Source organism: Rhinichthys klamathensis, unplaced genomic scaffold, assembly GCF_029890125.1.
Source record: "Rhinichthys klamathensis goyatoka isolate OS25496 unplaced genomic scaffold, OSU_Roscu_1.1 h1tg000206l_1, whole genome shotgun sequence".
In the NCBI taxonomy this organism is placed as follows: domain Eukaryota; kingdom Metazoa; phylum Chordata; class Actinopteri; order Cypriniformes; family Leuciscidae; genus Rhinichthys; species Rhinichthys klamathensis.
The window spans coordinates 1,374,573-1,401,349 of record NW_026606731.1 but is presented as its reverse complement, the minus strand read 5'-3'; the positions used below and the strand labels follow the sequence as shown (position 1 = coordinate 1,401,349).

At 37.5% G+C, this 26,777-nt stretch overlaps 1 protein-coding gene across 1 annotated transcript; it reads right to left on the bottom strand.

Moving 5' to 3' along the window:
- Window positions 1–904: 904 nt before the first annotated feature.
- oafa (OAF homolog a (Drosophila)) lies at window positions 905–26,457 on the bottom strand. Its single transcript, XM_056263368.1, has 4 exons — window positions 25,758–26,457; window positions 3,788–3,922; window positions 3,313–3,493; window positions 905–1,673 (listed from the first exon to the last, which is right to left on the bottom strand). The coding sequence occupies exons 1-4, from the start codon at window positions 25,986–25,988 to the stop codon at window positions 1,405–1,407; spliced, it is 816 nt and encodes a 271-aa protein (XP_056119343.1). The 5' UTR covers window positions 25,989–26,457; the 3' UTR covers window positions 905–1,404.
- Window positions 26,458–26,777: the final 320 nt, after the last annotated feature.

The window sequence follows — 26,777 nt, the reverse complement described above, 5'->3', positions numbered from 1 at the left end:
CAGCATTATCATCAAAAAGAATCAGTAAACACTGAATCAACAAGGCACTTGTATCCCAGACAATAGCTGTCGGTTGGGGAGGTGTAATCTCAAACAACACTTTTAACATACCACTAACTCTTTGAAAAAACAAAAAAATTAAATAAACCAGTATAAACATTTTAGTACCATGAACTACAACAGAGTCAAATGTGCATGTTAAAAGTGAACATTCGCATAGTTAAGAGAGGCAAGTCGTGAGTTGGAGGTGAATGTAGTGAAATGTGAAACAATAACAGTTTCTCTTCTTCATGATTAGAGCTTAGTCAGTGGATTTGGTCCTATTGTATGTTGAAGTCACTTCTGAAGCGGAGTAATCTTCTAGGACATTTGATACCACGCAAAAGGATGTGAAACCATATGGTTTCACAGCTCTGCCGATGTACTGAGGTCATACTGATAGGAGGAGCCTGAGTGACAGTAATGTCGGATAACCAGAAGATGGCAGTGTTGATGCACAGTAGCAACGATCTAAGCAGGATTTTCATCAGTTTTTCTCTCCCTCTGTTTTATCAGAACATACACTTACTTTGGTTTTCCATGTTACTTTTGCAGTATTGACTGCTCCCAACTTGCATCCATACTTCAAACTATACGTTAATATTGATCCAAGTGGACCTTAAATGATACTGTTGTTGTGCAATGCTTAGAAGTCCATCCTTATGAGGATGAAAACACACTCCCAAATGGTTGCCAGCATTAAGACTTGAGGTGAGAAAATTCACATGATTGAATCTATTTGAATCAATTGGAGAATGACTCAATAGCGTTTTTTGTCTGTACCAAAATTAATCAAAGCATGTCTGCGTCCACCATTAACTTAATACAGTGCTTTAAATCTAACAGTCAAAATACAGAACTTAAAAAAAAAAAAAAAAAACTTTAAAAAGAGAAATTTTCTCTGAACATGTGCGCTGTGCTTAAGTGTCTTCAGTCATTTCCCACTGCGAAATAAATAATACCAGCTTAAGAAAAAAAAGAAAAAAATTGGCAACCTGACGAGATCCAGCTAATTTTAAGATTACATCCTGTTATACACTGACTAATTCACAGGTTGCTCACTTGGGTCTGCATGTCAAGACTCAAAAAATACTAATTCCACAGTGCTGGTAAGAGCAGGAAGAGCTTTAAAACTACTGACCAGCTTAAATGCACAGTCGACAGCTCAAAGATGTGGCCAACTGCTCTTGGAAAAACAAAATTAGAGCACTAGGGCTGCTCAAATCACACTCCATCCACACCCATCCAGCATAACTTCTTTGTTAAACTGCTCTGTGCAGTAGGCACGAGTCTGAAGGCTCGGAGGTTAACAAAATCTGTGGTGAAGGTCACATTAAATATGTTTTTGTAGAAGCATGCGTGTTTCTAGGTCTCTTCCTCCCACAGGCACAGCTGTTTGTGCGGTACGTAGTAAGTAAATTGGTAGCCTTTGCTGCAGCTTTTGATGCCACATTTATATGGGCTGCCCCTGCCGGAGACGTCCCTGTTGCGACAGTACTTCAGCAGGCAGGGGTACCATTCCAGTCTGAGGTTGTAGCTACAGGAGCAAGGCTGCCACAGGTCCTTCACTGTCCCGCAGCTCTGCAGACCTGGCACCTCCACTGCTTGAGGCTCGAACATGGAACCCTCGGCGCCTGAAAAAACATTTATTATAGTTAATGATCAAACTATGTAGGTCAATGAGGTGCTGCAGTGATGTGTTCCAGCTCAAACAGTAATGCATCTGTACTAGGTCTAACTACATTCAATTAGATTTACTACAGATCCTTCTCCCCAAAATTTTCACATTTGATGTGTAAAAGGGTTTGATGTTAAACCCTTTATATGTTTATATATGGCATATCTCTGATGATTAAACATGATACTAAATACTAAAACATGTAGACAAATTATGTTTATAGGCATATATATATATATATATATATATATATATATATATACACACACACACACATATACATACATATGTTTGTATAAATATATATATATATATATATATATATATATATACTGTATATAGTACATACATATATACAAGATAACTTAAATATAAATATTTTACTAAAACATGTAGACAATGAAATTATATTTATAGGCATATATATATATATATATGCACACATTACATACATATGCATATATATACACACAACAAATATGTATATATATATAATATATATATATATATATACACACACACACAGTACATACATACATACAAGATAACTTGGGTTATATCCTTTGCTGGCAATACAATGTATTCTATTGAATACAATTCTATTGAATTTTAATCAATAGAAATGCTTTAAAGATTGTAAATTCAATAACTTTATGGTAATATTTGGGCTAATTTCAACATTTACTAATACCTTAGTAAAATTGAAAAGTAAAATAAAGTAAAACTGTACCCGTGTAAAAGTTTACAAGCTAACATGAACTAACAATGAACAGTTGTATTTTTATTAATTAACATTAAGATTAATTTAAACTGTAACAAATGTTTTGTTTATAGTGAGTGAATTATTATTAGTTAATGCATTGGCTAATATTAAAGGAGAACTCCGGCGCAAAATGAACCTCGGGTGTAATAACACATTGGTACAGACTAAATCGTTCCCTGAGATTTGTTTTCATGATAATCGAATATAAAGAGTTTTATCTCTAAGGCTGTTTTCCAAGATGGCTGCTGTCTGTATGCGCTAACTGTACTGTCTGTGTAAAGTATCTTCTTATTAAACTGTCTATACACTTACAAAGTTCTCAATGGTTCGGTTTGCATGTAAGGACACTCATTATGCTGCCGTGTTAGTGTGGGGCTATTTTGAGCCTTGTTAATGGTATTAACTAGCGATCTCTTTTTGCTTACTCGATGCCCAATATACTAGCGTTATAAGCTAAACTGTTTTTAGAGATAAAACTCTTTACATTCGATTATCATGAAAACAAATCTCAGGGAACGATTTAGTCTGGACCAATGTGTTATTACACCCGAGGTTCATTTTGCACCGGAGTTGTCCTTTAAGTAATCGGACCTTATTGTAAAGTGTTACCATACATTTTTGTTTGATCAATAATATATATATAATTATTATTTGCCATATTTTGCCTAAAGGTACAATATGCAGTTCAAGCAAAATGGATTTTGCTGACTATTTTTTAATACATTAGATTAGGCATTAGAGGGTTAATATGTGAAGAACACAATGTCAGCGTTATATTTAATCGTGCTGGGTTTGGTAGGGTGTAATTAAGGGACGCTGTAAGCATGCTTGCCTCTGTCCAGCCAGTGTCTGACATCAGCCTCGCGCGTGTACACGGCCTCCCGGGCCACGCTGCACATGTTGTGGATGTGGGCACTCAGTTGCCACGTCCGTGTCAAATTGACCGCTACGTTCATGCTCAGCATCTCCGTGCTTCTCTTCTCTTCCGCTGTGCGGATGGCCTGGGGATTTTTCTGCAAAATATAAAAAGACTTTTAGTATTACTACTGTCATTCTTTAAAGCTAGATGTTTCCAGTCTTTTATCACACCTTTCATTAATTTTCACACATTTATGACCTTGGACACCCTCCTAGGAGCAACTCATCAAAGGCCTTTTACAGCCTTTTTCCTCTGAGATCTCAAATTTAAAATATCACACTCCTACGCAACAGTTAACCCATGAGCTCAACTCTTAACACCCCGGATCCGCTCCCTCACTCCCAATGACTTCTCCCTGCCCCGTCATCAGCCACAGAGGAAGCCTGACCTGTCGCAGTCTGGCCATGGACTCGCTGGGGATGATCTCATTGTGGTTGAGCCGTGTGATGAAGCAGAGCGCCTGGTATTGGCTCTGCCCTCTCTCCAGTTCCCCCAGGATCAGCGCCCGGAAGATCTTCACATCCTGAGAAGAAACACATGCAGTCATCATTAAATTGTGCAACTCCTTACCTTAAGAAATGTGTTATATAATAACTACAAATACTGAAGTCTTTGAGTTGGAGTATGGCATCAAATACAAGGGCTGCACGATTAATCATATAAATTGTGATCAGGATTTCTGCTTCTCTCGATTATTTAAGCATAATTATCTGTGTTATTTGTGATAGATCCAAACATGAATCTCGACAATATTGTTTGTGATTGTGGTTGCTGAATAAATGCACTTACTCGACCTCTGTGCTACAATACAAATATTAAATATTTTAATATTAAAAACATTGACATTATTTGGAATTATTGTAATTAACATTAGGAATTTCATTGTTTTAGCTTTCATAATGTAGAGAGATAAGGTGCAATAACCTTGCATATGGGTATTAATTTGTTCTTACAGGAAAGTGCAACTATTCTATTAGAGATGCACCGATGTATCTGCCACTAATTGGTATCAGCCATTAAAAGCAAGTATTTTCACTATTGGCCATCGGCCGATTGTTTAAAAACAGCCGACTATGAGCCGAACTCTGAGTGGCAAGTAAATGCAATAACACATTAACAGTTAAAAAAATAGCGCGGTTAAAGCAGGCTCTATTTGACCCTATGAATCACCCGTAGTTCAAGCCAGGATTGCCAGTTCCACGGTTTTTCCCCAAATCAAACATTATTTGTAACGCACCTCCCATCCAATAAATCACAAACAGCTTTGTGCTTTTTTACTTGTTCTGATAAGAAACAAAGTCTCAGCTTTCAAATTCTGTCCATTTTATCACGAAATTCAAACAATAAATAGCGTTTTGACACTCTTAAATGTGACGTGACAGATCACTGTAGCGCCTCAGTCTTTTCCTTCACTTTAATACAAGTTATAGCACAAAAGAACATGCATGAACATCAAAAGGTATGTTGAAAAATATAATACAACTTACTGAAAAGAGTCATGTCGCATGTAATCACTCAATCAGTGTTTCAACCATGAAAAGACGTCAATAAAACAGCTTGTGAACACGGTCACTTAACGTTGCATTTGCCTCAGGAAAGTTATCCAATGTTCACAGTTCGTCAGTTAGCTATAAAAAAAAACACTAGAGATGAGTTTAGTTACTGTTAATTATATATGCATGTTTGAATAAAGTGTTTATGAAAACTACCTTATATGCAAATGAGTTGCATTCAAACATAGTATAATTATTACATCTGAAAATAAATAGCAGTTAATATAATAGTTTGGCCTCTTTATAATAACTTTAACCTCTAGTAATCTACCAAATGAGAGGGCTCCCTGTTTAGTTTGCAGAATTATTTTAGAGAGATTTTTTTTGTCCTTTAGAGAATGAAATTATCAGCAGATAGCCTATTCTGTATAATCAGCTATCCAATCGGCGGAGAAAATTTAGTATCGGTGCATCTATAAAAAAATTAAAAAAAATCTCAAATGAAAACAATTGTGATTAATCGCGATTACAATTTTTTAAACAAAATAATTGGGATTATTAGTTTAAAGTCACCACAAAATCAAAATTGACAATTCTTATTTTTTATGGAATACTGCAGAGTTTATTATAAACAATTTATCCATGCACACATAATTATTTTTAAAAAAAATCACGTGCCCTTGTAATCTTTAATCAAACTTCCCCTCCCTCTTGCAGCAACATCTCTTCTCTTCTAACAACCTGTCACTCATGAGATCCCAGCAATAGCAACCACAACCATCCATACATTTTTTATTGTCCAAGAAGCCGTTTCCCTTGGATATACATAACAATAGGGAAAAAAAGATTATTGCATCTTCCGCTTCATGCCGACTGTAACCATATTGTGCATCCCTATCGAATACCTATCGATTTTATTCATTTTGGCTCCTAAATTCTAGCTTTTTAGCATTTAAAAAGTCAGCTGTCGACCTTTTATAGTGATAGAACAGCCCAGAACAACAGAGAGAGACACTGTATATTTCAGCACATCACTGAGTTGCTGTTAGCAACCAGACCAAATATCTGGCAGCGCCCCCGTGCTCATAAAGTCTTCCATGTAAAGGCATTATGGGAAACCCCAGAGCGGAGAGCAAGGCCACAGACCTGTGTACCCATTCATCAGCTTCTCCTTGCTCTGGCATCCTCATGACTCTGCCAGCAGAAGACACACACATTCTCCTTACTCCCCCCTCCTCTTGTTTTTCACAGTAAGGCCTCGAGCACCAAGCCGACAGAAGGGAGCAAGCTTTCAGGGTTTCATTCGCAAAGTAGGAGGTTTTCTCAGGCAATCAAAATAAACAAGCCAAAGCTGTCTTTGTTTGTTCTGGAGCTCTCATCTCATCCTCTTTCTAGAACCTTCCATCTGGTTTCCAGAGTTGGTCAACCCCCAAACTCATGGAGCTGCAGTCTCACTGAGCCTGTGGAAAATTCATTCACATTCCAAGAATCATTCACCTCCTCTAATATTCTATTTGAATGACAATGCGCTTTTATTTGTATAGTTTTCCCTGAGGAGGTAAATTCAGCTCCGCAGACAAACTTTGGCCTTGTCCACTCTATACTTTTTCGTTTGAAAACCCATCTTTTTCTCTTCGTTTTGGCCTTACGTCCACACAGAGACGTATTTTTGAAGAATCTCTCCCAAGTGGATAAATATGAAGTTGTAGTGAAGACGTAAGCTTCCAAAAACGATGACACGTTTAGTCGTGATGCATATTGTACCGATAGATATCTGTTTATACCCAATATTGTGCCTGTTATGTGCTATTCACTTTCACACTGTTGCTAAAGATATATTACTTTGTACACTCTTCATATCACAGTCCTGCAAAGCTGAAAATTGTACTCGCAATTGCTGTCCTGCGGCAAAACATGAGAGCAGTTGCATTTTAGACCAAACATATAATGGTGATTAAGTGCGACCTAAGCACATGTGTAAAGTTAGATATTTTGCTAAATAAAATAATCCTGCCATTAGAATAGCATAAGAACTTGATTATGTCAGTTCCATCTGTATCATCTCAGTGAGCTTTTATGAGGTTTTACACATGAGCAGTAAAGGTGAATTTAGCGTTTTATGACATTTCAGTGTGAATAAGAAACTTTTGAAACGCTTGAAAACGAGTGTGGACTGAGTGTTTTGAAACTAAAATGCCATGTTCAAATGCCTTTGTAATTTCTTTCCAATCCAAATAAAATATGTTTGTTTTTCTTGCATAAACTTGGTAATAATTTGATTACCTGTTGTTTAGACTAGAAGTGCCATTTAAAAATACATCAATTATCAATATATGTAAATATTGTACAAATATTTCACAATATTACTGTTTTCACTATTTTTTTATCAAAGCAAATATTTGAGCATGAGACATTTTTAAAAAACATTTTAAAAAAATCGGTAGTGTATTTTCATTTATTTTTCCCTTTATCAAATCTTTAATATGGATTAAAGGGGTCATATAATTCCATTTTCATACAAGTTAATTTGATTCTTTAGGGTCTAAATGAAAAGTTTGAAATATACTTTAATTAAAAAAGCTTCGCTCACTATCTTTGTATGTAACGTTACTGGCAGGGTAACGTTAGAGTAACTTAGTGAGATGTACGAACGCTATGTGTTTACTGATGTAGGCTATACATACTCAGTTTGTAATAACACAATAACCATACCGCGTTGTTCATTATAAACGTAGGATTATGAATTATATTGAGAACGTCGTACATAGAAAACATGCCGTAATGTTCCCTGAGTGTAAACCTTAGCGGCATTCATCGTGAAGCGGTTTGCAAAGATTAATATAAAGATTAATAAAACTTTACACTCACTTCTTCTGGAGGTGCAGCAGGGACATGAATAGTACCGATTCTTTTTTCATGAGCAGCTACTTAGCAAAACCAGCTTTATACTGACCCTCGTTTATAAAGCAGTCTGCTGAGAAATGATTCGCGCAAACATGAAAGCATTGACGTTGCTCGTGGGGAATATTCCCTTCGAAAACAAAACTCAGCCACTGTGTCTTCAGCGGTTCGGATTATCAAAATGACTGCTGTGTTCGTATTACACCCAAGAACAGAACACCACAACCGCTTAGACGCTTAGATTCTGCTCCAGCGTATCAACAATGACGGACTATGATGACAGCTCGCTCAGGGCGGGTCTGTGTTGAAACGCTGCTGTCAATCAACAATCGTGGGCGGGGCGTCCGGCCGTGTGACGTCACACGGTCGAACGATTTGAGGCAGGGAAAAACATATAAGGAGATTAAAACAAAAAAACTGGATAGATTTTTATCATTATGTGTATAGGCACTGCCAACACACATTTCAGTACAATCAACTTGAAAAAGTGTACCATTATATGACCCCTTTAAGACTTTTCTAGGAAAAGAAACATTAAGTACTTACTAGCATCTCTTATTTATGTTCACAATAGACATTACATTACATGAACTCAAAAATGTAACTCAAACCTATATTGCGAAGAACTGTTCTGCATGGAAGTTCTTCAAAGGACGAAGCAGCAGGAACGTAATTAAACTGACGGAGGAGGCAGACCTGGTGGAATTACCGCATGGGTGACAAAACAATCAGCAAACACAAGAGGGGGGGAGTGAGCAGGCAGTTGTTATTTTAAGCTCTGGCACTAGAAGGACCTCCCAGCCGTCAGAAAGGCGGTTTGCTTTAAGGAACAGAGAGAGGGGTTTGTGGGGGACTGCTTTAGGCACTCAATTTAATTACAGGGAAGTGTTGGCGTCACTGCTTTGCAAACACCTTGATGACAACAGGGAGAAACCCTGCAAGCTGACACTGCACAGGTAAACCACTCACATCCGCTGATGCAAGCTGACCTGATATCAGTAGCTCAATCATTGATTTCTCTTTACAACTATCCTTTATCTTCATTGCTCTGCAATTTCCTCTTATCTGAGGCGAATATCTCTTTCGCTTTCCTCCAGGGTCCTGTTACAATTCTCTGTTTGACCCCCTCCATGCAGGAACATGTCTAGGCTGGGTTAGTGAGTAAATACTTCAGTCAGGTAGATCCTCAGCTCAGTTTTTCATTCGTTCACCCTGCAACCTTGCGCAGGTCCGCCAAATGACCAGATTAGAGACTAAACATAAATCTTGGTGCAGAAGAGTTTATTTTGACAGTCCTGAAGAAATATATCTCTGAAGTCAAAGCAAACATTAGCTTCTGCTCCTGGTCCTGCTTCCTGCTGCGGGATCACGGCGTGTTTGTTTGGACTATGCTGTTGACGTCTGACAGCGGCATCATCACAAAGTTTAGCACGGCTTTCACAGTCAGTTCCAAATGTTGCTTATGCCATAAAATTCACGTCAGACATACAATTTTAAGAACAATAAAATCACAGATGAAAGGTTGGATAAACCAAAGATTAACAGATTAACCTTTGTGTTTAACAGAATAAAGTCAAACAGCTTTGGAAAGACATAGGAGTACATAATGAATTTATGTGATTGGGTGAACTATCCCATAACTAAAGCCAACTGGACACTACAAGTCTCGTCATTTCTGCTTTGTTTTGGAACTTGTAACTTAAAGGGATACTCCACTTTTTTTTTGGAAATAGGCTTATTGCGTGCTCAAATCCCGGGAGTTTGAACTAATTTGCGAGCCGCTATCAATATGCGGGTGACTTCCAGAACTTCCGGGAGACTTGGGATGTCTGTATTTTGCGTCTCGAGCATCAGGTTGCGCAATCAGTTCGCTCGCAACATAAGTGATGGATTAAAATAGCGCTACCGCAGAAATATTAAATTAAAACGGTCTTTACAAAGCGAAGCACTAAATATAAAGGCAGTTAATAACAGCAGCAGTAAATTATTGTTTTTTAGTCACTGTACTCAGTGGTTTTCAGCGAATGTTTGTGCACTAATGCATAATTTTTCCTGTCTTTTTAATCAAGCCTGTTAGCTTGCTGCGTACCTCCACTCCGCTCTCTTTATATAGCATTTGTCTACTATTAAGTTTTAATTGTTTTTCAAACACGATCTACTGCGGCTCTACGTTCACACGCTTGTTTTCAGTCTTTCTATATTTATTTTTACAAATTATCCTTATAATTCAATTAATTTTAAATAAAAATTAAATGAATTATATATTTGAGATGTTTTTAGTTTATATCTTCACATCTGAACAACATGTCTGTAAATTTGTTTTAACAAAAATTGTGTTAAAACAATATGTTGGATATAAATGTTTTTTTTTTTACATTAATCATGGTTGTCAACTTGCCATCAGCAATTATCATTAAAAACAATGCAAATATTGATATTTGTAAAACTCAATGTGTGGCTTTTGCACTTTTTAAAGTACACTTTTACACATAAATATCCTAATTTAGGGTTTTAGGTAACACTTTATTTTACGGTGTCCTTGTTACATATGTTACATGTACTTACTGTAGTAATAACAGTAAATTATGCATAATTACATGCAACTAACCCTCAACCTAATCCTACCCTATTCCTATAGTAAGTACATGTAGTTACTTAATATTACTCTGTACTTAAATATATAATTACACTGTAACAAGGACACCTTAAAATAAAGTGTAACCGGGTTTTATTTAGTCATAATAAACAAAAAATCTAATTGAATTTTTTATCCGATTAATCGATTAATCGAAAAAATAATCGTCCGATTAATCGATTATCAAAATAATCGTTAGTTGCAGCCCTACTAGAGACGAGCAACTATGACAGAAGAGATAAAATACACGTTTGTTCATTCTGCCACACTACTATGACATTGATGAATGATTGTAAAAACCATGTCAATTAAATTCTATTTGTTCTGCCACTATAAAGATGTTTGCTTTATGTTTGCAAGTGCTTTTTATTACAACAACTGGCATTAATAATGTCTACCCAGGAGGCCTTAAGTGGAATTATAATGCACATTGTCATTAAAAACTTTGAACTGCACAAAACACAAACACCAATTACATAAGAGAAATGAGAAAACTAAATGTTGTGCAAAACAAGAGGGTATCTACTTCAAGGTTTCACATTACATGCATTATTAACATCTGCATAACCATTAGGGTTGGGTATCGGTTGGGTTTTATCCGATTCCAGTACCTACTCTGTATTTTTTAAACGGTTCCGGTGCTTAAACGGTTCTTAAATCGGTACTTAAGAAAATGAAACCGCACACACTTTATCAAAAAAGAAATACCCTTTAATTTACAGGGCCAAACTGGACACAATATTAACTTAAATCTTTAAACAATATAAATACAAGTAACATATGGTAATAATAAAACCAATATAAAATAAAAATTCATATTTACATAATATCAAATGAAACAATATTGTATCAAACAATGTAATAATACTGGAGATTAATAGAGATTACTAGCAGGTAGAGCTGCCTGCCTCTCACGCATTGACCGTGAAGCCCCGTTCACACTACACGCGACGCGATACCATTCATTTCAATGGTGAGCGGGCGACTTCCGGCGACACGCGCGACAGCGACCGTTGGCGACTAGATGGGGCGTGTCTAGCGACGCAACAAAGTTGAGAAATTTTTTACTTTATGCAAATGAAGAGCAATTTTCACGAGCGACAACCAATAGGAGTGGAGCGCACGTGATCCTTCTCCTCAGCCCCTGGGCCTGCAGTGATGGATGGCAAGAAAGCTGATTCGCTGTCTTTTGGATGTCATACTAGTCAACCAGTAGTGGGAACGCCCACTAGCGACCTCATCGCCAGCGGCTGGCGACTTGCAGCGACAAAGTCGCGTGTAGTGTGAACGGGGCTTGCAAATGACCCTTTTCACACAGAAAAATCACGGACAAAGAGGACACTGACACCGACAGACAAGACAGAGAAGGTTACTTTTGATATGGAACAAATCCACAGCTGTCAGATTCTGTCAATATTTTTACGAGATTCACACAATAAATAACGTTTTGGCTCTTTGAAATGTGACAGATCGCTGTAGCGCGTCAGTTCAAACGGCACGTGATACAGCAGCCTACAAATCCACTGCTTCTTAGCTACGCAGCGTTGAGTGAACCTATGAAAGAGAACATCTCTGGTTACTGGTGTAACATATCTCTCAATAGGGAACGAGACGCTGCCAAGCTCCTCGTGCTGCCGACCAGCTTCCTTTTTCGGCAGAGAAATCTGAGGAGCAGATGGCGCGCGCGCGCCAACATAATATGACGACGTAAGTGCGTCGATGCGGCGCCCGCGCCATCAGCCAATGAATTGGCTTGATTCTATAGTATATGGGATTCAGACTATCGGCACACCCAGAGGGCGTTCTGACGCGTAATTTTACACGTGAAATGCAGCCAAACCTTGCGAGAAAGAGCGCGCATGCGAGACAGAAGAAACTGTGCTCCAAACTGTGTAGCACACGCACGGCGGAGAGGGAGAGAGCGAGAGACCTTGCGTGTGTGTGTGTGCGCGTGTGTGCCTAATGAAGTTAGGCACCGAAATCAGGCACCGAAATTTTCGTTCTTATTCGGTCTGGTTACTACCGTTTACGTCGGAACCGGTTCCCTATTGGCACCGAGTTTCGGTACCCAACCCTAATAACCATGAGTCAAAATCTGCTTAAGGGTAATAATGGAACAACACTTTTAAAAAGTGATGTTTCACTATTTTTTACTACAGGATTTCAAAAATGGGTTTAAATAAAATAATTTTGTTATAAAAGACAAAACTACTTTGTGCATCAAAACCACTCGTTTCCTGGTAAAAATGAATTAGATTTTCAGAAGTCAACACATTTTGACAGATGATTAGGAGGCCATGATGAAGACAGAGGCCAGTGGGCAAATTTGGCCAGGATTTACTCCCCTACTCTTTTTTTGGCGAAGGACACCCTGGGATTTTTAATGACCACAGAGGACCACATGACCTCGGTTTTAACGTCTCATCCAAAGGACGGTACTTTTTGACAGAATAGTGCCCGCATCACTATACTGGTGGGTTAGGACCCACACAGACCACAGGGTGACCACTCCCTGCTGGCCTCACTAACACCTCTTCCAGCAGCAACCTGGTTTTCCCAGGAGCTCTCCCATCCAGGTACTGACCAGGCTCAGCCCTGTTTACCATCGGTGGGCAACCAGTCTTGAGCATAGACTGTAAAAAAAGATGGACGACGCCCCTTCGCTCTTCTCCATTGGAGAGAACGGAAGCCGCCAGTGTCCCGATATGGCGCTGACATATTGGAACTTGAGTCTGCGCAGTAGCGTTTTCGGGACCATTCATGCGCAGTCGTGAGCAGGAAGTAAAGCCGCGAAATCAAGGCCCCACCCTCACTCACGTTGAATCAATCGCAAGCACACGCCCTGCACTTTTCTTAAGTGGCCTTGTCTGCTCCGTTCCTCTTCAATGGTGTCTGCTGATTGCAGTACCTCGTTAAAATAAGGTAAATACAACCACTGACCACATAGTCAACATTATGAAAAAAAGTCCGTTGGTGCTTCAGTGACTACTTCACACAGAGAACCTGTCAATCACAGCTGTCAATCATGATGTCACTGCACCGTTTTTATAGCATCAAATAACTAACTAAAAACTAACTTATTTTAAAAACAAACACTTGAAATTACATCAACGTGATAGAAATTACAGTAAATGACAGAAACTATCTTTAGAAAAAAGATATGTGAAGTGTAATTTAATTATTTAGTTGGTCTCACGTCCCGTTGAATAACATGGGGAGGCGGGGCTTATGACCTATACTAGGACCGGTCACCGGGGGGCGATCGAGACGTTTTGGCTTCACTTTTGAGGGCTTGTGCGGCACGCTTGGTCTTGAGATACGGGGTGATATGGCTGCTTTCGAACGTTTCTAGCATTTCATAGTTCACCCCTCATGCACGTTATCACGTCCGTCAAAAACTTGGGCTGGCTGTCGGTTGGCATATTAGACTTTTAAAAAAAACATTGACATACCACACTCATGGGCATCAATCACATCACTGAATACTTGTCGGCTCAAGAAAAAAGAAAAAAAAGAAAACCTTTCGATCCATCGGTTTTCAAATCCAAAATTTTAATCTCACAACATTGATGTCTGTCAGAAAATGACGTGCACAATACACGGTAGTATTTACAACAAGCATAGGTCCAGTGAGTAAAAGCATTTCCTGGGAAACCCACTCTATCGTATGTTTTGAATGTGCCATCACTTTCTGAGAAGAGGGAGAAAATAGCAGCCTGAACAGCTTCAACTTGCTGTCTGTCAGAGAAGATAACGTACATAATACATAACGCACACGAGTATAAATTTGTTCTTCACTCACTGATATTGATTCGGAATGATCAGGGACCTGAGTGAAATACTTCACACTGCATGCTAAAGACAATAAAGACCAATCCAATAGAAAAACTATTGTCACATGGCTTGGTTTTGAAGACATTTTTCATGCACAAATTACGCATTCGGATTCTGACAATCCTGATTTGAATATTTGTAATAATTGTCAATTCTTAACTGATCTTTTCCCCCCCCATAATTTCAGCAATAGATGAACTGTTTAATGAGTGATCTTGAGATGAGTCCCTGTAGTCATCCAATTTGACTCTTATATGCAGATGTCATTTATATTATAACTTGACATGTGATTTTTATAAAACGTATATGCATATGAATGCAAGATTTCACACATAATTTATTTGAAAATCTGTCTTAACGCAATTCATAATGTGCTATAATAGAGTGATAAACAGTCTTCTTTTCAACGCTCTTACTTTCAACAGGAAATATAACAGCACACATTCTTCTGTTGACATGTTTATAGCTGCTACCTGAGTCACAACACATCTGTATTAATGGCAAAGGCATTTAAAGGTAACTTTAAAGCTCCCTTGATAACTTTTTACTACCACATAAGTATGCACAACCGCATGCTCGCCAAGCATTGATCTGCGTAAAGTATGTTTCCGGCCTTCCTGGCCGCAGTCATTTAGTCACCCCCATGTTGTTCCAAACCTGTATGACTTTTTATGTAAAACACAAAAGAGAAGTTGTTTTGGACCCCACTGTCTTTCATTGTATGGACAAAAACAGAAACATTCTTCAAAATATCTTCTTTTTTGTTCCACAGAAGAAAGTCAGTCATAAGGTTTAGAACAACATGAGGGATGAGACCTAAATGGTGACAATTTTCATTTTTGGGTAACATTTCCCTTAAGCCAAGTCACTAGAAGTAATCAAGGCTGAGTCAGAATGCAGGTACGCATGCTTTGAGATTTCCCTTATGAAACAAAATTCCAGATTGGCAAGACATCAAAGATTCAATGGTGATGAAGTATTACATATAATACCCCGTGGAGTTAAAGGTAACTAAGGGAAAGATTCAAGATTAATACAAACAAACAACAAGACACACAGACATGATCCAGAAGAAACAGATATGCAAAATGTTTATGGTAAATGTGGTTCCTCTTCAAGGAGAAACGCTATTGTTTAGAATTTCAGTTTAACTGGATTATGTGGCTCCTTATGTGTGACGGCATAGATGTTTAATTGTTTTTTTTAAAGAAGGCTGGTGAAAAGGCACAGGTGCATGCCAGCATTTAACCTTTCGCTCTGATGAACAGCAACCTCGGACAAAAGACAGAGCGTGGGAGAAATGCCTGAGTTGTGGTGGTTAAAATACAAGAGGAATTCGATGTCTTACACACTTAAGAACAAAACACAACATGCATTGCAGTAAATAAAAGTCAACAAAGAAGGAACCAAGCAATTCTGTTTTGGTAACATCTTAAAGTAGATTTCCTCTGAATATGACACCAAAAACCAAACAGCATGGCAAAAATAGAGGCACTTGGCTATTACGGTAATGGAAGACCATTGCTTCCACTGGGTTGTCCCTGTGTGACCTTTGACTCCTATTTGGCATGTGGCTAACTTGAGCTCTTGCGGGACAGCAGGGACATCTTTACCCTGTTTCAGCTGTCTTAATGTGCTTCACGCTCACTGATATATGTTCGTCTGCTCTAGTCAAGATCATGGCGTTACCTCCTATGGGCTGTTAACTTCTTCCACAACCATCTTAAAACTAACAAAACATCTGGATTTAGAACAAAAGCTTAGGCAATGTGTTCAATAATATATCAAGATCTTAAAGCTGATACCCCTGTACAACAGTTACTCCAATATTTCAACACCCCATACCAAGCCAAAGGTATTGCACAAGACCCAGAGGGAGACGTCAGAGCGTGGGAGAAGAAAAGACAAGACCCAAACGCAGCAGGATTCATGCTGTTCCTGTGTACACTATAAGGGGAAGTACATCTCATTTCCATTGAGATATGCCTCATCAAGAAAACAACAATGCAACCCTAGGTTATACAATGTCTTTCACCGGGAAGTTGGACTTAGCAAGAACTGATGTAACTCAAGGCTTGATTCATAAAGCAATGACTCAAACAGATCATAGGATCAAACTCTTGTGGCTGTTAAGACATGTCACTTTGGAGGGGCTTTAAGGAAACAGCTAATCCTGAATGATAAAAGGCATGTTTAACTATGCTAAACTAATTCTGGTAGTATAGTGAAGGAATTATGATGAGAATTAAAATGCTATTAATCTACCTTCAGGGTCCAAACGTGCCTAATGCAAATAAAAACCGGCTTTGGTGAGTAAATAAGGCAAATGCACAGTAACTATTAGGAACTACAACATTAGCCTACATGATTAAAGAATGATTGATGCTTCAGTGGTGATTCAAAATTATGTGATATGAATGGTAAAACATATGTTGCGATGCTCACGTTCTCTTTTTCCTCAAATGGAAAATGGAAAATATGGAATACTGCTTGCAATATGCCACCAAAATGGAAATATGAGGAATAAAATCACATCCTCATGTTTTAGTGAAAAAAAAAAAAAAAAGTTTAATTAATTGTCATTGCGACAATTTTAAATATATTATATTCAAATAACATATATTCAAATGATAAATTTAAACATATTAAAGGAGAACTCCGGCGCAAAATGAACCTTTGGTCTAATAAAACATTGGTACCTAGTCAACCGTTCTCTGAGATTTGTTTTCATGATAATCGAATGTAAAGAGTTTTATCTCTAAAAACTTTATACACTCTAAAAAACGATTCGTTGGCTGAACAACCATTACTTATAAAAGTTATTAGATTTAACACAAAAAATTAAGTATTCATAACTTTTCAACCTCTACTTAACATATTTAGTGTGTGTAACACAAAAATAGGCCTATAAGTAACTAGGTGAACTTAAATGTATGCATAAATAAAATGAAAAAACATAAGTCATGTCAACTACTATAATAATTGCTTCAAAATTAAGTAAATCGAGCATAACATTTTAAGTAACTATACGAGCCACGTGATATGCAATTTCCCATGATGCCTTTCCAGCCAAAAATTGGAGCCATTTTGTGAAGCACATATGTGAAGACGCTGAAAAGAGGTAAGCTTAACTTTTTTAACTCAAGGTACACTCAATCGTTTATTGCATTTTTGGTCAAGAAACTAACTTTTAAACTGAATTTCAGAATTGCTACGAATTTTGCATCAACAATTAGAAACGTGTTACGAACACCTATGTAGCCTAGTCTACAAGTTAATGTATGAAATGAGTGACTTTGCACGAGAGTATATTTGAATTATTAAGCAAGCGTGCTTCCATCGAATAGGCTATCAAGTGTCAAGTGTTTATAGTAGTCAGAGTATTTATTGTGTTTTTCGAAATATATGACCATGACGGCACGTATGCATTAATGGTGTGTTCACAATAATTTGCGCGAGTAGATTACAAAGTCAATCCACGAATAGACGCACGAAGACACGAATAGACGCATCATTCGCGCCGGGCGTCGCGAATGACGCGAATTGGGTGACGCGTTTGCCGCGAACGTCTTCCACGCAAGTTGAAAAATTTGAACTCGAGCAGATTCAAGCGTCTAACTAGACGCGATAGACGCGTATTTGACGCTCTATTCGCGTTCGGTTTGAACACACCATAAGAGGACAATTCGGACGGCGCTTTCCCCCACGGATAAATTCGTAGGCCTACTTTATTAACGAAATGTAGTTCTCATTTATTATATGCAGGCTATGAGTTTACGGATTAAAAAAAATTCACTTTGCATATTTACAAATTCCCATATATTCTATTCTCTAATATCTATAAATGGATCGCGGGAAAGGGGGGCGGCCAGGCCTTGGGCGCGGGTTAGCCTACAGGTAACGTTCGTTAAGATACAAATATTAAATTCGAAAACACATTGGCTACAGCTCCGTGTGCACGATTTATCATTAAATAATGGCGATCTTGATTCAAACACAATATTATTCCTAAATGACAGCTACAACCCTGTCTATTAAACCTTCAAAATTATTATCAAAATAAGTAAATACCCTTTAAGCAAAAGTTTGGCTTCAAACAAAGATTGTAGATCTTTATTTACTGTTTGGCTATTCCAGTAGTGACTGTTAAAATGTTTTGAAGAGATTCGTTCAAAACCTCTGTACAAAAGTCTTCATTAATTAACTTGTTTTGTTTAAATTAATAGATATTAATAATAGACTCATTTTTATATTTATAGGCATTTAATAATGGACTAATTTGTAACATTTAATTATTGTTTTTTTCTTTTTAGATATATTTTTGATAACCAGAAAAAAATGTGTATATATATATATACACACACACACACACACACACACACACACAACCAGTAAGATTGTTTAATGTTTTTAAAAGAAGTCTCTTCTGCCCACCAAGCCTTCATTTATTTGATCCAAAATACAGCAAAAACTGTAATATTGTGATTATTATTATTATTATTTTTACAATTTAAAACAACTGTTTTCTATTTGAATATATTTTAAGATGCAATTTAAAAGTTTTGGGTCAATTAGAACTTTTTTTTTTAAGAAATAAAATAAATTAATACTTTTATCCAGCAAGTATGCATTAAATTGATAAAAACGTGACAGTATAGACATTTATAATGTTGCAAATGTAAGAGGCTGTAAGAGATTTATTTTATTTTAAAATATAAAGGTACATTTCTTTCTCATTCTGTGTTTCAATGCAATTGATTTTTTGCAACAGTCTGAACAATAACAAGTGATGTTGCAAGTAAATGCAGATTTCCTGTTTTGTTTTTTTTTTGATGTTTTTTTTTTTTATACTCATAGGAACGAAGAGGAACTGGAACATCTCACATTGAGGATCATCACGAAAGGTGGCTCAGCAGATGATCCTTTACAGACTGGGGTAACGCTGGAAGGCATAGAGGTGATGAGTCACGAACGCTGTGCTAAGTGAGCTGGTCGATAGGAATTATGTTTGTGAAACTAATTACATGGAAATGCACGAATTATATCTGTTTATTAAAATAGTTTCTTCCGGAAACAACGGACCATATTATGAGATTCCAAGTCACAGTTCATCTCACTTAGCACGGCGTTCGTGGCTCGACTGGTCGAGACTGTTTTCCAAGATGGCTCCTGCCTGTATACGCGTAATGTACTGTCTTTATAAAGTATCTTCTTATTAAACTGTCTGTACACTTACAAAGTTCTCAATGCTTCGGTTTGCATGTAGGGACCCTCATTATGTTACCGTGTTAGTGTGGGGCTATTTTGAGCCTTGTTATTGGTATTAACTAGCGATTTACTTTTGCTTATTCTATGCCCCATATACTAGCGTTATAAGCTAAATAGTTTTTAGAGATAAAACTCTACGTACATTCGATTATCATGAAAACGCATCCCAGAGAACGATCAACTCGGTAACCATGTGTTAATTACCCCTAGGTTCATTTTTCACCGGAATTGTCCTTTAAGAGGTTTTTTGTATGTTGCAAAAGTAAATATTGGAAAAATGTAAATCTTTTGAGAACTGTTGCAAAGGTGAAAAAGTGACCTGTTAAAAGTGATTTTCCATTTGTCGATTTGCCACATTTTGTTACATTTCATGTGTGGTTTCAGGCTTTCAAGCCTTTGGCAAAAAATAAAAAATAATAAAGTTAAATGCTTTATTGTGTGTGATTTGCATGTTTAATTTATTTTAAGACATTGAATGTACTGGAGCAGTGCAGTTAGCAGACCAATAGCTGAAGATCTAAAATAAGTTAAAATGGTTGGTTCAGCTCATTTAATTGTCTTATTTTTATATACAAATGGGCTTAAATGTTAAGTTAACAGAACTAAGATTTGTTTTGATCTCACATGGCCTGCACTGTGTTTGATTTACTTAAAATGTATATGCACCATTTTTGCATCATACTTTTTAAGTAATCCCAACTTGGAATTATTTTACATAAAATAAACAAGAAAACCTTTGTTATATGTACTTAAATATTTGAGTTCACATAACATTCTTTACTTAAAAATATATGTAACGTGATGCATATATTTTTAAGTAAAGAATGTTGCGTGAACTCAAATATTTAAGTACATATAACAACAGTTTTCTTGTTAATTTTAAGTAAAATTATTCCAAGTTGGGATTACTTAAAAAGTATGATGCAAAAATGGTGCATATATATTTTAAGTAAATCCAACACATCATTTTTTAGAGTGTAAAGACAGTCCACTTCGTGTATACAGACAGGAGCCATCTTTGGAAAACAGTCTCGACTAGTCAAACCACGAACGACGTGCTAAGTGAGCTGAACTGTATGAAGTTCAGTGAACTTCTGAACTGTATGAATGGCGTTCGTGGTTAAAACTCTTTACATTCCATTATCATGAAAACAAATCTCAGAGAACGGTTGACTAGGTACCAATGTTTTATTAGACCAAAGGTTCATTTTGCGCCGGAGTTCTCCTTTAATGGTTTGAATTCTTCCGCCACTGGCAAAAACGTGTAAACTTGTGTATCATTCAAACCAGTGACTAAGGAAGAAATTACCACCTTGATTACATATACTATATGCTGACTGTTAAGGTACAAAAAAGCAATCTTCAGCAATCAAACTGATGATATGTAATATGCTCGTGACAATTTATGAAACATGAAGACAGTCAATTTGAGCTCACACAGGGATTTTTTAAAATGCAATCTGTGCAATCAAGAGTTTTAGCAAATTGCAACAGTAAAAGACTGCTGCGCTTTAAGAAGACAGCTGTACTTGAAAGTGCAAGAAAATTAAGGTTCAAACATCAGCATATTTCAGTTTCTCAGTGCTCAAAATACTTTAACACTGACACTGCATGCTCGAATGTGCTCTGGATCAACTGACTTGAACGGTTCAGCACATAACAGTGTCTGTGGGTAAATGAGGCCCCTTCTTTCTTTCTCAGCAGCACTCAAAGGGTCAACATCTGCCTTATTCTGGCTTGAATAAAGACATCAGCTTGTAGCAAAGGGGCTGCCAGAGATGTCCTGCCTGTTGCCGACACACTTGAACATGAAAATGTGAACTGAACTGTAGTTATCAGAGACACCACACAGTTTCCTGTATTGTAAGCAGTGTGGTGAAACCCCCATTTTACACGTGATTTTAAAGGTGAAATGTGCTGTTTCTACACTCTAATAATCCAGCACATTGCAATGGAATATGTATACTGCACCAGTCATGCAATGTATTAGTTCCTTTATTGTAATGACAGCAGTAAAACAGCAAAGTCTACACAACGGGTGTGGTCTGTCATTCACATTGACATGAATCTTTTAAACATATATTGTGTCATCATCATAAGAGCGGTTATTCAAGCCTGTGCGGTGTGTAGTTAAGGTCACATCCCTGTCACATGTCTCAGAAATAGTGGGGACATTTTGAAACAGGTTGGACTGGCTAGGTTCAAGTGGGTATGTTCACACACCTGGATGGCATCCAAACACACACAGAAAGCTGATTGAAAAGCTGGGACATAGAAGACAAACAAGTTCCCACAAGTGATAAAACAACTAATTCAAAAGTGAAACAACTTCAAAATTACACTGAACTTATGATGAGTTGCTAAAACCAGAGCCAACACAACACGTTCTTGCCATAAGCAACAATAAAAGATTGCCCTAAAGTTGAATCTAATACAATAAAGTTTACAGCTGGCTCAAATGTTATGAGCCGATAGCATTTCAAAGTGAAGAGGAGGGATGGCTTGTGTCCAAGCAGGTCACAGATATCCCAATAGGGAGATGAGCATAAAAGCAGACCGCTCGGCTCCTTGGTTGGCAGCGGATGCGAGCTGAGATGAATTCATCTTCATCGCTGCATATGCTGCCGCTGGGCAGAGGCAGAGCGCTGAGAAACATAATACAACTAGAAAGACAACGGAACAGTTTAAGAGAAAAGCTTGAGTTAGAGATGAAAGATTCATGTGATCACACGTAGCATCTCTTCCACCAAACAGTCGCCGCTGGATTGTGATGTGTTACTCTAATTCCGAAACAGTCGAAGTAGGCCAAATTGTAAAAGAACCTCATACAGCCCACACTTTTTCCACACAAACTGGAAAAAAAGGCCAGTCTGTTACTCAGATATATCTGGTTTTTCATATTATGAAAAGGTATGCTTAAAAAATGGCCACAACCACTGAATTTTTTTTCCTTCAAGATTTGCATGATATTCCCATCTCATCTGATTTCCATTGAAACTCGAACTGAACAGTAACAAAACAACACGCTGTTATATATGGGTAAGAGTATGAGTATCTGAGTATGGAAGCTTGTTTCTGCCACTGAATAAAAAAATCAATTAAAAAAGAGGTAATTGCGACCTTTTATCTCACAATTTGGACTTTTTTTTCTCAGAATTACATGATATAAACTTTTTTCTCAGAATTGTGTGATAGTTTCCGAAAATAAAGTCTGACTTTATAACATGCAAAACAATTGCGAGTTTTTATATCAGAATTGCGGGATGCAAACTTGCAGTTGTGAGAAAAACCGGACTACCTTGTAACCAATCACGTCAACGAGTGGATCTCTGAGCTGCTGTGAGTGAGTGGAGGCGGGGCTAATTTGCATATATTAAAACTGCATATACTAAATGAGGCAAGTGTGTAGAGTTACATTCTATTTTAAGGCATGAAGAAAATATTTCAAGGAAAAAAAAACGTTTAAATATGTAATTTTGGTGTTCAAAGATGAGTTTTAAGGGATATAATTATTGATTACAGGGGGACTCCAATAAAAATGCAACTGTTTATTGTTAGTTCATATTAGCTCAGGTCCATTAAATGGGGCTATTTGTAAGGATTTTCATGTATTAATTGTTTTTTCATTGCCAATGTGTGAACAGCTTGAAACGAAACTTAAAAAATGAGACCTCCCCCGACTTCCTAAGTTGTCTATGAAAGCCTGCAGACTGATTTTTACGTGAAGGACTCTGGACGTTTTTGACAGGAAAATCAAAAGGATGTGGCCGGTGGTAACGTTAAATGACACATGAAATGGATTATTAACCTTTATTTATCATAGACTGTTCAGGTTAGGATAATATTCTCACATAGCCCAGATTTATAGTCTATAGTCTCAAATAATCAAATTATCATAATATTGGCTATGTTTCCATCCACAGTTGCGAATAAGGCACCATTTCCATCCAATGAGTCGAAGAGAACAAAATCGTCACTTCCTGATAAACTGGCGCTAAATATCACTAAGCAAAATGGAAGTTGCTGCAGTCATAGAAGCCATAATATTTTTTGTAAATGACTTACACCTCAGAGCGGCCAGGCGAAACGCAATAAACACGGTCATGTTATCTTGCTTTTGGAGGCAGATGCTGCTGTCTGGGAATGCAGTCATTTAAGTTGTGTTCTGGAAGGTAATTATACCAAACCACTTTGACGACAGACTTTGCTCGGGCATTTCAGAATGACCAAAACAGCATTTCAGATGCTGCGCAATAAGATCAGTCCACTGGTTGGTCCAGTTATGCCATCCCATTGCAAAGTCACATGTTTTTTTTATGCGCATTGAGAAATGTATTCTGTAAATGTGTTTCCATTGTAGATTATGTGCATGTTTTCTTATCGGATATCGTCTGGATGTTCATTAACAGCATATCGCTGCAAAGGTATCACAAACTTCTTTTGGCTTTTAAGTCAAGAACGAAAAAGAACTTCGCCGTTAATATATCGGGGCATTAAAGGGATAGTTCACTTTGAAATTAATTTTTGATATGTTTTAGCTTACCTTAAAGGCATCCAAGATGTAGGTGTCTTTGTTTCCGCAGTAGTTTCAATTTTGATATTTTTAGGTCAAACCGTTCTGGTCTGTCAGTCATATAATGCAGGTCTATGGTCACCACCTCAAAGAGCATGCACAGAGAAGTCCAAATTACACATGACTTAATCACTCGTAAATGTAAGTACACATTGATGGCCTAAGACACGAAACGAGCGGTTTGTGTGAGAAAACAAACAGTATTTAGGCTATATCGTTTTTACCTCTTGTAACGCACAGACCGTAGCGCCCGCGCCCTCAGATCACTTGGACGTGGCTGTGGTTACAAAAGGTAAAAACGATATAAATACTGTTTGTTTTCTCACACAAACCGCTCGTTTCGTGTCTTAGGCCATCAATGTGTACTTACATTTACGAGTCATTAAGTCATGTTTAATTTGGACTTCTCTGTGCATGCTCTTTGAGGAAGTGACCATAGACCTGCATTATATGACTGACAGACAAGAACAGTTTGACCTAAAAAAATCAAATCCAGAGGGTTCACTTAGCAACTGATTAGGCGGGTAGGGTACCAGAATAACCATACTTTATTTAGTAATATAAATGAATATTTGTCTTCCTCCATCCCTGTTAAAGCCCTTTCAGTGCAGTAAATCCAGAAAGGCAGCTGGGAGTCCTCGTTCATTCAACTTTCCATAAATCCCTGAGATACAGGGGAAATACAAGATGAGAACCACATGTGAGAAGAATGGAGACAGGCCCGCCAGTGGAACTGATAAAAAGAGGAAAAATGTGATCCAAACCCCCACACTGACCACATCTGTGGAGGATCAGGGGACGTGAGGGGCAGAGGGCTGCTGACGTGACTGAACTGAGGCGGATGAGGGCAGTGACAGTGCCACTGCTAATCCTGATGGTATGATCACCAGTGAAAGAATCTGACCTCAGGTCAGAAGTTCATCACTAATGTGGATGATTTTACACAGAGACACGGGCACGAGGAAGGAAAAGTAACCACTTCATAAAATTACAAGTTTAATTACCAGTATTTGAGGCTTTATTACAGTAGATGATCTGGTAAATTACAAATATAGTAAAGGCTAGAAATGTAGGTAAAATGACCCAAACCCTTTTTTGTCTCCTTTTTTTTTTTTTTTTTGAGCAGACACATTACTGTAATTTTATTTGGATTAAAGCTAATTAAATAAATAAATATAAATGTAACCATTTACTAAAAATGTTTCTAGTAAAGTTAGAAATTTAAGTAAAATCATTCAAATCTAATAGGTCGAGCAGATTCCTTGAATGTACTGTAATTTGCAAGATTACATAGCAGGTCAACTAATAAAATGTAAATGTATAGTTTTTTTGCTTCTTAAAATAATTTTTAAGTATTTTATATTGAACATGTAGCCTATATATTGAACACAGCATTTTATATTGAACATATATATTGAACATAGCATTTTTTTGTTTACCAAGTTTGTCTGAAAGTAATAGAGCATTTGTCCTTAAGTTCGGAGTGTTCCTTAATATGAAATAAGACTAATAAGACACCTAAGTTACTGTGAAAGGGGGGCGGGTTCATGAAAAAAGTCAAGCAATATAATGCATTCCAGCACACTTCAGTGATATTATGTGACAATCATATTAAACAAACATACAGTTATCCTGGCCATAGTTTTCAACTTACCTGTTTGAAATCGGCCACAAAAGTTATAAGAGTCCCATCTCCTTGTTTAAACTCCACAGTGATGGAGTCTTTTTCACTGTCCGCCTCCAGAAGTTCATCTGTAATCTGTCCATCGGCCAAACGAACCTTCACCTTCAGCTCAGAAGCAGACCCGAGAGTTACTGTCACAGTGAGCAGCAAAACCAACACAGTAAACCGAACTGAACCCGGTGAAATCCACCTCGCAAACATGCCAGATAATCCTAAAAGTCAAACTCCGGGCTCAGAAGGAGAATCCACAGGAATTACAGTCGCTGATGCGGTTCGACTCATTCCACAAGACTTCAGATAGACTCCGCTATCTCCTCAAAACATCACGGCCGCTCCACTTTCACAACTTCATCCATATTTTTTGGAAGCTGGATATACAAATGAATTCATAAAGTCCTTTAAAAACAGGTCTAGAGACTTTTCACGTTTGGCAAATAAATATTTAAGAGAGTCGCGTCACACACGGATCAATCTGGTGTTTGCACTCGTTTCGCGCCTCTCACTGAGGGAACTTTGATTCGTGAGCTCTTGCCGACTCGTGCTACTGACGCTCGCGTTCATTCACTACACTGCGCTTCACGCTGACTTCAATCTTAGTTTCTGTTTTTCTCCTCTGGAGTTTTTTTCTCTCTCTCCTAGTCCTTGCGGATTCGTCACTTCCTTCATTATCCAAAGTGCAGCAGTCCAACGGGCTCCCAAAGTTTCGCAGGCAGCGCTCGAAAACTCTTAAAGGCGTAGCGCCCTCTCAAATAACCGTCTGATTAATACACAACTCCAGTCCTCAGATATATTTCTAATTCTAGCACTTAGGCTAACTCTTTATGTAATGTAGGTGATTTACATATCATATTCATTAACAAAGAATGCTTGTATATTTATGTACATTTGCAATATATTATTTGTGATAATTTTAGCCTATGCTATTAAACGTAGTCTAATACAATAGGCTATAATCACACTCAGTTTAATTTGTTTCTTAATCTGATTTTA